Genomic DNA, 13,300 nt, shown 5'->3' on the forward strand with positions numbered 1-13,300 from the left:
GTACCACCTGGGCATAGATATGCTGCCCCCTGAACCACTGTGTCTTTAATACCCGGCTCCTGAAAGAGTGGGGCCTCAAAAACATTGAGTGTAGCAATTTTAAACAACCTCTCTCACCCCTTGCCTGAGAGGTGTAGTTCATCCAACCCTCCGCAGCCATTCTTTTGAATGAGTTGCTAACATTTGAAGTGGAGACAGCAGACATAAACCTGGCTTTCTGTCTTCTCTCGGAGACCTGGAAAGGTTAGCAGTCCTGGGACTGAGACCTCTGTTGCCCATGCTTCTCTGTTATTTCCTCATGGCAGTGCTGGTGAAGCTGAGAGGGGGCTGCCCCAAATGGCCCCTGCACTGCCTAGTTTTCCCCACCCTTGCCTGGACCACTCTCTTCAAGTGAACAGCCCCGTGGGCTCCCACAGCCATTCAGGTCTTTAAGCTCCGTCCCCCAGTCATGAGGAGGCTTCCCTTTTTTTTTAAGTGTTTGTTTATTTATTTATTTATTTATTTATTTAATTTGTTAGTTGATTAGTTAGTTAGTTAGTTAGTTAGTTAATAGAGAGGGGGGAAGGCAGGGGGAAAGAGAAGGGGAGAAAGAGAAGGAGAGAAACATCAGTGTGAGAGAGAAACATCCATTGGCTGCCTCCCGCGCGTACTCCGACTAGGGACTGAACCCACAACCCAGGCACGCTCCCTGACCAGGAATCAAACCAGCAACCTTTTGCCTCGCAGGCTGATGCCCAACCAACTGAGCCATACCGGTCAGGTCAAGGCTTCCCTTTCTATAGAAAAGGAACATTGTGCCCAGAGAGGGTAAGCAACTTTCCCAAAGCCACACAGCTAGTTAGTGATACAATCTCTCTTAGTCTCCATCTTTCTCAGCAGACTCCCACAACACTTTGATCTTCACCCTGTTTCTCCAGTTTTTTCCACCCCAGGACTGAAAGGTCCAGTGGATTCTCAGAGGCGTGGGTAATGATGCAGAAGATACCCTTGCTTGAATGTAAAGTGTGCCTTTGTTCTTGGCCAGTGTCTGTGGCCACACATGCTGCACCCTCTGCATGTCACTGCACCCTCTGGATGGCACTTGCATTCCTAGTTCTGCCCTAGGACACCTGCCTGCACTCCCACCAGCACCCTGAAATCCGTTGGCCCAGGAGACTTAGGTGCAGCCGAGGGGATAGGAGGCCCTCCCCCATCACTACCGGGACATTGGAGAACAGCAGACAGAGCACAGGAGACTTGAGTTTGAGTGTCCACGTTGCCTCATATAAGTTGCGATGAGCTGGGCAAAAACCTTCCCTTTCTAAGTCTCAGTTTTCTCACTTGACAGATGGGAACAGAACAGCACTACCTCACAATTCATGCAGTACAATTCCTTTGATGTTAATATACAGAAAAACACACTCCATTGTTTCCATGGCTATATATGTCTAAGCTTGCATTTCCCCAGAAGCAGAGCCAAGCAAAGACTTCAAATGTGCTTACCTTTTAGTTTATTTGGGAGCTGATCCTAGAAAACCCTGGTAGGGGAATGGGGAAACAAGACAGAGAGAGAAGGCAGCCTACAGAGTGGCGTGTTATCAGGACAGTCACCCCTGTGGGTACCTGGAGCTGAGTTCCACTAGGAGCCCTGGGAGGCTGTGAACAAGCCCAAGAGGTGAGGGAACGGCTCCTGTCAATCACTGGTTGAGGGCTTTTCCCTGGGGGTGGGGGTAATATTTCTCTAGCACTTCAGCTTGCCAATCTCCTGGGCACAGCGGGTACCAGTGGCCACAGAGAAGTCTCCTGGGCAAAGAGATACAGGTCCTGGCAGCTGGGAGTCCAGTGAGAGTGGTCCCAAATGGGAAAGGGCGGAGTGGCAGCATCTGCTTCTGTAAGCGGGTGTGGAAGTGCAGGGCACAGGCTACCTGGATGGGGAGGGCGTGGCCATGGAGGCCCGTGCCGGGAGGAGTCCAAGGGTGCCTTAGGTTTATCTGTAATGTTTTCATTGTTAACAAGGATGATGTGCTGTGTCTACTAGGTGATGAAAGCTAATTTCAAAAACAATGCATACTCTCCAAACAATAAAGAAATTGAGGTTTTATTACTTTTCAACTATTAAAAAAGGGTCAGAACATGTGCTATTGTGGCTATGAGGTTTCCCTTGGCAGAGGGACAGACAGGGGGACAGCTGGCCTTGGAGCATGGAAGGAGGTTAGAGTGAAAAGTTGCCCCAGGGGCAAACTGGCCACCGTGTCCTGTCTGCAGGGGACAACCTCCATGCAGATCAAGTCAGGGAAAGATTTTGTTCTTCTCCAAGCACAGAGGAATAAATGCAGACAGCTGTTCTCAGTTTAAACAGGGAAAACTGGGGCCCCAGGAAGCTAAGGAGACTTCATTCAATTATTCAAGAATTTACTGAGCATCTACTATACCCTAGTAAGACTGTATCTCAGAAAGGCTGGAATACGGCAGTGTAGAAAACAAGCCGTTACCCCCATCTATCTCACAATCTATGGGGGAAGGAGAGATGATAAACAAATCTATAGGTAATATATTAGGTACATTAGTTCAGGCCCTTTGAGAGGCAGACTCTCAGAGATATTAAATATACAAGAAATTTACTAGAGGAGATGCCTGTGGGAGAAACGAGGAGAGGCTGGGCGAGCTGTCACGTGGCCAGGCATGTGGCCTGGAAGTGCCACAGGAAGAAGACTCCACAGGAAGAAGAAAGGGAAGGTGGAAGTGTCTTAGGCTGCAGTGCAGTTCTAAGGAAAGCCTGAGAAGGCTGCTAAGGAGCCCTTAGCCAAAGTCTCCAGTCACAGGTCCCCCTGGCCCGGGCCTGCCTCAGTATCCCTGCGACACCCAGCCATTGGCTGGGAGCAGCCCAGGGCTGGACTTCACAGCACGGCAGCTGGGGCCACTGGTCAGTTCCACTCTGCAGAAGCAGGCGAGACCGGAGAGGCCCATCCCGGTGGTCACCATGTTAGGTGGCGGTTAAAGCCAAGAAGGGTACAGCTGGGGAGAGGCTAGAAAGCGAAGGAGGCTGTGGGTGGGTGCTCCTGTCTCAGGCAGGGCGGTGAGGGAAGACCCCTTGAGAGACCGAGGACTGTGAAGAGACCCGGGTGGAGAACACTACAGAGAGCAGCAAGTGCGATGGTCCTGGGGTGAGAGTATGGCTGGGGAGTTGAAGGATGGTTAAGGCCAGTGTGGCTGGAATGATAGGATCAGGAGAGGGCCGGAAGGAGACAGGACGGTGAGGTTGAGCCTCACCCGCCATAGAGGGAACTTGGGCTTTTATTCCAAGTGAGACGGGAGCCCCAGGAGGTTTTGAACGGGGGAGGGGTGTGACCTGGTTTAGATTTTAAAAGGCTTACTTGCTTATCTGCAAAAGGCAGAATGAGGATCCAAACCCAAGTCTTTCTGACTTCAGATCCCATTCTACATTTGTTCCCAAACTTTCCTGCTGATTTCTCAGGAAGTTCACAGCTATCCTTGAATTCTGGAGTTGGCCAGGTGACCTGGAGCTAACACGGACCATGCTGAGAATTTCCTCCATGTCTGAAACAAGTTACTGGGACACGGGCAGCTCGGAGCTAACCCTCCAGTGGAGCCAGGCAAACGCCCAGAGGCCCCGAGTTCCTCTTCAGGGTGTTGCTGTCACTTGCTGTTGTCACACACAGTACGACATCACTCCCCCTCTCTGGGACTGCCGCTCCTACCTGAGTAATGGAGGTGTCTCCAGCCCCTTCCTGTTTGCAGAGTCAGAGTTTTCAGCTGTTTGATCAGAAAGAAGCTGAGGGTCAGAAAAGGGGAGAGAGGAGGAAGGCAGGGGGAACCCCAAATGTCCACCAGGGACAACAGTCACTTGGGGGCTTGGGGGGGTCCATTCAGAACACAGAGAACCTGAAGAGAGGGAGCTGTAGGACTCTAAACTCCTGGGGCTCCTCAGGAATTTGGCTCTTGATGGGGGAAGACTCATCCCCACCCCCAAGGCTGAGCTGTTCTGAGAAGATGAAGTTCCTCTAACTCGCCGGTCTTGAGCCCTGGGCCTCTCTAGCAGTCTGCCTTTCTGAGCTTCCTCTTTGGGTTCCTCATCCCACATTCCCCTCCCCACCCCAGTGCTCTGCAGCCTCTGAGGCTGACCCCAGTGGGAGATGAGACGCAGGAGAACTGGGTTCTCATTCTACCTACTAACCACCTGGGAACTCTCTCTGCATGGGCCTCCATTTCCCCATCTGAAAAATGGGCTCATAATTCTGGTTGTCGTGACTTCAGCCAAGTATGGTAAAGCTTGTAGAGGGTTGAACATAATACATTCACTCCACAAAGGTATATAGAGGGCCTAATACATGCCAGGCACTTCTGGGGCATGGCTTCAGTGCCATCTGCTTTCTGAGGCTCATATTCCACACATCCTCACCGACTCTAATGGCTCCTGCACCCTCTACTTCTCTTCTATCAGAACACACTATCAAGGAAGTCTTTGCCACGCCCTGGTCCGATAGCCCAGTGGGTTAGAGTGTAGTCCTGATACGACAAGGTTGAGGGGCTTGCTTCCTGGTCAGGGCGCAAAGATCAATCAACCAATGAACGCACCCATAAGTGGACTAGAAAATACATGTTTTTCTCTCTCTCTCTGTCTCTGTTTCTATCTCAAATCAATACATTTTAAAAATATATTTAAAAAGGAAGTCTTTGCCATAAGCTATTTACCCTTGAGTATGAATTACAATCCCTTGTAAGAATTTCCTCTGTCCCAGGCAGGACTCTTTGAGGTTTAAGGGGACAAAAAGGCAATTCGAACTGACTCCAGCAGAGGAAAAATGTTATTGGAAGGTCAGTGAACACATGAGCTTCAGGCAGAGCTGGATCCCAGGGCTTGAGAATCTGTATTTCTCCATTTCTTGGCTCTGCTTTGCGACTACAAGACTCTTTTCCAGCCAAAAGCCAAAGTAGAACTCTCACTGGCCCAGGCTCAGCCATATGCCCACCCCTGCTTCTGGTAACTGCAACTCTGATAGGGCAGACTCCGTCACAGACCCACCCCTACTGCCAAGGGTTGAAGTCAATTCTACCCCAGTCCATGAATTGAGAATGAGGGAGAGATGGTTCCCCAAGGAAAATTGGGGAGCTATTGTCAAAATAAAGGGAAGCAGATACTATGCAGGAAAAAACTGTAGCTGTCCCCTTCAGAGAACTTAATCACCAAACATCTCACTTTGTATTTGGAGAAACTGGGGCCCAGAGAGGTTGAGACTTGCCTGAGGCCACACAGCACGCTTGTGGCAGAAGTGCAACCAGAATCCAGGGCTCCTCACCCTCAGTCCTCTCAGCCTCTGCTTAAACCACAAGACCATCTGCTGCCCACTCCACAGGATGCTCAGGCAGGGCTCTGCTCTCTGCCCCTTGGGCTTGACTCGAAGAGCGCAGGAGGAGTCTCTGAGCCCACGCAGCCAGCCTGGTGGCTGTGGGAAGCAGCGGGGGCAACGCAGCTGACCTCTCTCATTTCCTTCCCATGCACCAGCAGCAGCAGCAGGAGCTGAGAGGGTGAAGAACGGGTTTCAGGTTCTAGGAGTTCAACAGTGACTTGAGGAAGTGTCTTTGCCAAAGGTCAGCAGTTCTGAACTAGACCGGGACCAAAGGAGCCACTTCTGCTCTTACAGCCTGGTCTTGAACCACACTTGTTAAGAACATGTATGTTCTCAGGGGTTTTAAAAAGCCTTTCACATCCCTATCACACAGGACCTCAGGCCAAGCCTGAGAAACAAGTGCCTTCTGTTTTATAGGGAAGAAAATTAGGCTTAGAATGGGGAAGTGACTTACCCAAGGTCATGTAACCAGTCAATGTCAGAACCAGGGCCAAAATCTCAGTCTGACCCCAAGTTCAGTCCTCATTTCACCACATTGGTGGGTCTGAAATTTTAGTGCACAAGAATCTTCTGAAAAATTGTTAGAAATGCAGGTTCTAAGCCCTCATTTCCAGAGACTCTGGTTCATCCTATCCAGTGTGGCCTGGGAATATTCAAGAATCAGAGAGGACTGTTTAGGCACAAGTGGCAGAAATCCACTCAAACTGGCTTAGGCAAAATTGAAAATTTATTTGTTCATGAACTGGAAAAATCCCAAGGTTTAAAAGCTTCAGGTATAGCTTGATCCAGGTGTTCAAATGTGATCAAGAATTGGTTTGTCTCCATTGCTCAGTTTCTGTCCTCTGTGGTGGCTTCACTCTAAGGCAGACCCTGCTTTCATGATGTCAGGATGGGTCCCAAGAGCTCCAGGTTTCTACGTCTACATCTACCCTTATAGAAAGAGAGCGCCTTTCCCCTAATTGTTCCAGCAAACTCCCAGGGCAGATTCTGATTTCCTCAGTTAGGTTCATATACAGGCCAGTAATCAAACCAACCACTGTTGGTTGCCAGGGAGACATGGAATTCCCTGATTGGCCAGGCCCGTATCAAGTTGTCAGTTCCTAAATATAAGTATAGAATTAGCCCCGACACCCTATGCATTGAAAGGAAGAGGGCTGGTTTTCAAAGGAAAATCCAAGTGCAGGTATCAGAAGAGGGATGGATGCTGAAGAAGCAAATGCAAAAGATTATCCCTATGCAAGTGCTTCCCAGCTAGAATGCACATGAATCACCTGGGCCTTGTTAAAACACACATTCTAATTGGGGAGGTGGGGCCTGTGATTCTGGATTTCTAACAGCTTCCGAATGATAATGCTGCTGGTCCTCACGCTGGCCGCACTCAGAGTATCTGGGCACTCTGTCCCATTTCTAAATTCACTTCAAGCCACCCTATCATGGGGTTTTTGTGGTCTCCACCCTACAGAGAGGTCCTGGACTATATAAACCTCTTTCCTCTTCTCCTCCCACCCGCACTCCGTCCCATGGTTCCCAATGCACCCAAACATCAGTGCCATCTATTTGGCTACCACTCATCAACATATGCAGACTCTTCTGCCAAGTCACCATTGCAGAAACTGTCTTCTGTTTCATTTTGTGACCTTTATATGAAAACCCACATAATAAAGTCACTTTTGAATTAGTTCTCAGAAATACTTATTTCTGTCAACAAATTGCCATGCTTCCTGAGATTTCATGGTGGCAATGTAGGAGTTCCCGTTTTTACCTTGGCTACTAGGAAGCTCAGAGGTAAATCTAGTACCCAGTGGCAGTAGTGGTCACACCCTAGGCTTTCAGTTCAGTAATCTTTCCTTTCTAAATGGTGTAGCCTAACTCTTTGCGAAGGCTGAAGTGCTGCTCTGTATATGGTTTAATATTGTAAGTTCTCTCAAATCCTTTTTGGAAGTCAGTGCTTCTTTGGAACATTCTTGACTTTCTCCAGATCTTTATCAAAATTCTCCACAGTAACCCAGCTCATCATTATCCTGCTCCTCCATTATTATAAACAGGTTGCTTTTTCTATATACTAACATATGCATGTTAGTGGCAGTACCAGAGTATAAATACATTCACAAAAATGGCTTGATAGTATGTATGTTTTCCAGGTATGCTTTTTTGCCTCACTAAGTATCTTAGCAATCTTTGTATGGCTCTGCCTGTCTGTGCCAATCCTTACCAGCTTCTTTGCACGTGGCTTTGGAATGTAGTTCTCTCTGTCCGGTCTTCCCTCCTCGACTCGGTCCCTGGACCAGGACCCACGTCCTGACTGACATCTTCATGTCGGGCTGACTACTCAGAGCCCGGGCTCTGGGCGTGCATTTACTCACTCACCACATTGCATGCTCCCGCGGTGTGCTGGGGCGGGGGAGGGTGCTGAGCTAAGTGCTGAGGAACACAGACGTGAGCGGGCAAGGTCAGCATCCGCTGTGTGCAAGGATGAAAACGTTCTGTATTTGTGCAGCTGAATACAGTAGCCTTAGCCACAGGCAGCATTTGAGCACCTGAAACGTGGCAAGATCTGGGTTGTGCTGTACATGTAAAATACACAATGGGATGCGAAGTCTTAACGTGAACAAAAGAATATAAACTTATCCACTGCTATATTTTTATATTGAGTTAGCTGTTAATAAGAATTTTAACATGTTGGGGAAAATAAACATATCTAAAAATTCATTGACTTTTTTTTTTACTTTGAAGAATGTGGCTACAGAAGATTTTAAGTGATATATGTTGCCTCACACTGCCTTTCCAGGTCTGGCGGTCATGAAAATGAGTGTTTCCGAGGCCACCCCACTCCGGGCAGTGGAATGAGTTCTCCTGGGTTAGGGGTATAATCGCATCCTGCTGGGATATCACTTAAGAAAATCACAGTTGATGGTGCAAAAACTGAATTAATGGGAATTCTTATTTTAAAAGTTGAGTGTTGATGTCTATCTAAGCTTATGGGCCAAAAAGATTGCGATCTGTGCTTAATTTTGCTCCAGAGCAGGGTCCCGATGCTAATAAACAGAGATGATTACGGTTAACATTTCTGAGCACCTACTGTGTGCCACACACCTTTACACATACAGCTCCATGCTCTCTAGCATCCTCTGAGGTAAAACCCCACCGTGCTTTCTCAGAGGTGGCTTTGGATCATGCATGAGCTCAGGGCCTCTCTAGGACCCCGAGGCCATCATGAACACGCAAATTGTGACGTAACTGATAATTTACTAGGAGCTCAGAGAGGGGGGTGGAGCTACTGTGTCACACAGCAGTGCTCTTCCCTGAACGTCCTCTTGTTAATCACAAAATATGAAATGCAGCCCTGGCTGATGCAGCTCAGTGGATTGAGTGTGGGCCTGCAAACCAAAGAATCACGGTTCGATTCCCAGTCAGGGCACATGCCTGGGTTGCAGGCCAGTTCCCAGCAGGGGATGCACAAGAGGCAACCATACATTGATATTTCTCTTCCTCTCTCCTTCCCTTCCCCTCTAAAGATAAATAAATTATATTTAAAAAACATGAAATGCAATAGAATGTTATGCCACCCCAAACCATACAATATGCTGTTTTATTTTCCAGAAATGTGATATTTATCACAAATCAAAGAGGTGTTGTTGGGTTTCTATTTTAAATGCATACAGTACATCACAAAGCAGTAATTAATGGTAATAATCTTCTAAGTCAATGATCCAGCACTATTGGAGTGGGAATTCCTTACTTTTTCACAAAAAGGCAAATGCAGCACAAACCACTTAAATCCTGAGGTGGTAAATTGTCCCCAGTTGCACCAGGACAGGCAAAAACATCCTTGTAAATAAAAAAAAATTTTTTTCAAATAATTCCCCTCAGCCTAAGGATTTCTTTGGATTTCTTTCTCTTAAACCACAACCACATGTTTATTTTAACAAGATAAGTATAAATGAATTCTGTTTTAGGAGAAAATTTCAACTGTGCAGAGAAGAGAAAAACAATTACTTCTTTTTTTTTTAAGATTGTATTTATTTATCTTTAGAGGGGAAGGGAAGGAGACAGGGAGAGAAACATCAATGTATGGTTCCCTCTGTGCATCCCCTGCTGGGAACTGGCCTGCAACCCAGGCATGTGCCCTGACTGGGAATTGAACCTCGATCCTTTGGTACATAGGCCTGCACTCAATCCACTGAGATATGCCAGCCAGGGCTGAGAAAAACAATTACTTCTTTATGTGGCTACTCACAGCCTGTCTCCTCAACAAATGCTTGTGTGCATTTTGAGAACAGAGTGAAATATTTCTGCCACTTTTACAGTGAAGTCAGACTCCAATGTGTTTTCTTTAAGTGTCTTTAAATGAATTACTAAGCCCCTCAGCACAGTCTGTTCGCTCTCCTTCCAAAGGGGCCTGAATCTGCTTCTCAGCTCAGCAGCCACCACCGGGGGGCCGGGCCACCCTGCTGCTTTGCCTGAGCCACTGCAGTGGACCGGCTTCCTTGCCCTGCTCCCTGCAGTCCAACCTCAACCCAGCAGCCACTGGGATTATTTAAATTCAGCCCCATCCTTCTCCGGCCTAAAACTTCCCCTGGTTTCCCATCACCCGTAGAATAAAATCCACACCCCTCACTGGCTGTAGTGCCACCGTCTCCCCTTCCTGTGATCACCAGCCTCGCTCGCTCCCTTCCAGTATCTCGTTCTTTTGAAGCTCCTTCCAGGCTCAGGGCCTCTGCACCTGCTGTCCCCTCTGCCTGGAGCGCTGTTTCCTCCGAATGTCACGCGACTGGCTCCTTCGGGTCCTCCAGGCTCCAGGTCCGGCATCGCCTCCTCAGAGAGGCCGTCCCCAGCCACCCTGTCTCCAGAGGCCCCACGGAGCTGTTCCCTGTCACAGCCTCTTCCACTGTCCTCACATTGCTCAGTAACTGAGTCTGTCTTGTTATTTACTTGCCTGTTTATTGCCTGTGTCTCCCATTCATCTCCATGCGCCATCAGGGCATGAACTTACTTGTCTTACTCGTGGCGTAAAAAAGTGCTCGATACTGCTTTTGTGTATGTATTTGAGAATTCCCATATTAAAATGTTAAAAGAAAAAAAGCGCTCAATAAATGTTTGCTGAGGAAATGAATGAAGGATCAAATAAATGAGCCAAAGAAGGAAAAGAGAGAGAGAGAGAGAGGAGAGAGGAAGCTATTATAAAGCAATTATAAAATGATAGGAGGAATATGATGCCTTTATTATTTAGCTAGATTGTCTGAGCCACATTATGTGACCTTGTTTTTGTCATTTGCTGTAAAAACGGCAAATGTATTAGGTAATGTACTAGATAATAACAGTGCAGTTTTATTTTGCTGTTTGCTCTGTGCTATCTCCTCACCCACGTGATTTCTCTCATCTTCCCAACGCCCGGCGATGTCAATCGTATTGTCGCCCCCCCCTTTTGCTGATGAGGAACTGAGACTGGGGAGCAGGGGAGAGATGGGTGAGGCAAGGGAAGGGTGGGGTGGCCAAGCGTCGGCTCAGCCTGTCTGATCTCTGGGCCCACTGCGCCCACTGCCGCTCTCCCAGGATGCTCTGGGCAATCGATGACCCTCGTGATTGATTCTCTGAATGAATTCCCCATGGCCTGGGTCTTCGTAACATAACTACAGCAGTCTGTGAGCTCTGTGCTGGTGCTGGTTCATGTGGACGGGGGGAAGCCCAGAGTTGGCACGGACAGAGTGAGCTCCGTGTGGCAGGGGTAGGGAGTGCGCCAGCGGGGGAGGTAAGGTGGGAAGGAGAGGAAGAGCCTGGGGGGGCCAGCGTGGCTGGAGCACACGTCAGAGACTGCCCTGTGTGGAGCTCAGGGCCAGCAGGGCTCAGCCCCCTCTTCTCTCTGCCACAGGATGGGGTGCGTGAGGTCTAAGTTCCTCCAGGACAGAGGCAAGGTCTCCAAATCCGAGCCCAGTGCGAGCCCGCACAGCCCTGTGTATGTGCCGGATCCCACGTCCTCAGGCAAGCGGGTGAGTGGGGGACCAAGGGGGCAGTGGGAGAAGCGGGGGAGGAATGGTGGCTGCCCCACGCTGCCCCACATAACCCTAACAGCCTCCTGTTTTCCCAAAGGTGAGCAGGTGTGTTTGGGGTGAAATGGAGCTGACTAGTCACCAGCAGCATCCTAACTCTTCAGCACACATCTGCACTGCGCCCCCAGGACAAGGATGTCACTTCTCCTTGTCCTGCCACCCAGCCCTTTACCCATCAGCCGGGGGTCCAGTAATCAGGTCCCAGTGAGCGTGGTGGGTCTCAGGCCTGGGCAGTAGCAGGAGTGGTGTTGAGCGCAGGGAGTGACCTGATGAGTGACAGCCGCTGCCGGCATAATGGCAGTGATGGTGATACTGTCAGGGTCATCGCAGTAACCGTAACAACGGTAGTACTAACAGCAACAGTAGTACCCGTGGGAGTGCAGCAGCAATAAGGGAAGTGTAATTATGTCCCTGACCAGCGTGGCTCGTTGGCTAGGTGTCATCCTGCAGCCCTGCATAGCAGAAGGTCACTGGTTTGATTCCCTTCAGGGCACATGCCAGGGTTGTGGGTTTGGTCCCTGCCCTGAGCGTCTACGAGAGGCAACCAACCGATGTTTCTCTCGCACCTCGATGTTTCTCTCTCTCTCCCCTTCCCTTTCCTCTCTTTAAAAATAAATACAAAAAAATCTTTTTTTTTTAAAGAGAGAAGTATAATACTGGTAGAGGTATTTACTCACTTGTGTTTATCCAGAGCTTCCCATGCTCCTGAGCACTTTCTGGTTATAACACCATTAACCCCCACAATAGCTTTATCGTTGGTCACAATTTTTATTACACCCATTTTACAGATGAGACACAGATTAAATAAGTTGCCAAACACTGCCTAGTTAGTAAAGGGCGGAGCCAGGATTTACACTTGAGGAGTGCAGGTTCCACAGTACCAGACGTAGGAGCAAGAGTCACAGAGGCAGAGGTTGAGCACCCACGACTAGAGCAGCAGCAGCGGTGATCACAGAGGTGGCACCGGTGGAAGGAGAGTTGTGGGAAGAGCACCACTGGCCGTGGAGGTCGTGACAGTCATAGAGCGTAGTTACCATAGTGATCGTGGTGGTGACGATGACAGTACTCATAACAGCAATAACACTAATAATCAACACCAATTTTTAAAACACCTACTATGTGCCAGGCACTGGAGCGAGGTGTTTCTACATTAGTAATCCTCACTGAAAGTTGCAAGGAAGCAGTTCTGCCACTTTACAGCCAGGGTGACCAAGGCTTGAAGTGACTGATCGGCTGCCTGGGGTCACGCAGCTGGGAGGAGGTAGGGCCAGGTCCTTCTATCCCCAAGGCTGGGTTCTCTCTCCTTTCTGGGGTCCCTGGCCCATCGCCTTCTCTGAGGGGGTCTGAGGGAGCAGAGCCTCTGCTTGCTGCCTCCTGAGGCAGATATTCCTGGCGCCCCTTAGAAAGGTCTTCCTTGTATTGAAGGATGGCCTATTACCCCATAACCCTTGTTCCCAATCCTACCCCTTAACCCGCTGCAAACATGTCCACACCCTTTGCCTCACACCGGCCTGTAGAGGTTGAAGGCAAAGATCTTATTCCAAACTACTTATTTCTTCCAAATCATCTCACTCATAATGTGGGTTCCCACCCTCTCCGTCCCGCTTGCCCTTCTCTGGGCACGACGTCTAGAACAGAGCTGATCCTGGAAATGGGAGGATGACAGAGTAGTCACCTGCCTCCCGCTGATGCTTTACCTCTTTCAATACGGCCTGAGATGACATGAGCCTCTCACACTGGTGGTGTCCTGAGCTGACATCCTAAACCCTCAGTCACTCCCGGCTCTGCTTCTCTCCGAACCTGCGTGACCCTGGGCCCTTTCTGAGGCCAAGGAACCAGGTTCCCAAGTTCTCTGAGGCCCTCTAGGTGGTCACCTCTAGCTTGGGAGGTAGAGGGGCTTCTCCC

General features: G+C 49.1%; 1 protein-coding gene across 3 annotated transcripts in view; it reads left to right on the top strand.

Annotated features, from left to right (window-relative positions):
• Window positions 1–13,300, top strand: part of HCK (HCK proto-oncogene, Src family tyrosine kinase) — a 33,118-nt gene that overhangs the window by 2,972 nt on the left and 16,846 nt on the right. For 2 of the 3 annotated variants that reach the window (XM_037143200.2, XM_053671116.1), the window contains one exon: window positions 11,218–11,335. In XM_037143200.2, the coding sequence (XP_036999095.1) occupies window positions 11,219–11,335 (117 nt within the window). In that variant the 5' untranslated portion in view covers window position 11,218. Of the gene's footprint in view, window positions 1–726; window positions 808–11,217; window positions 11,336–13,300 lie in introns of all 3 variants that reach the window. The other variant, XM_053671115.1, reaches the window with a different exon arrangement.

This window comes from Artibeus jamaicensis, unplaced genomic scaffold (assembly GCF_021234435.1).
Source record: "Artibeus jamaicensis isolate MK-2021 breed Jamaican fruit bat unplaced genomic scaffold, CSHL_Jam_final contig_685, whole genome shotgun sequence".
NCBI classification, from domain to species: Eukaryota; Metazoa; Chordata; class Mammalia; order Chiroptera; family Phyllostomidae; genus Artibeus; species Artibeus jamaicensis.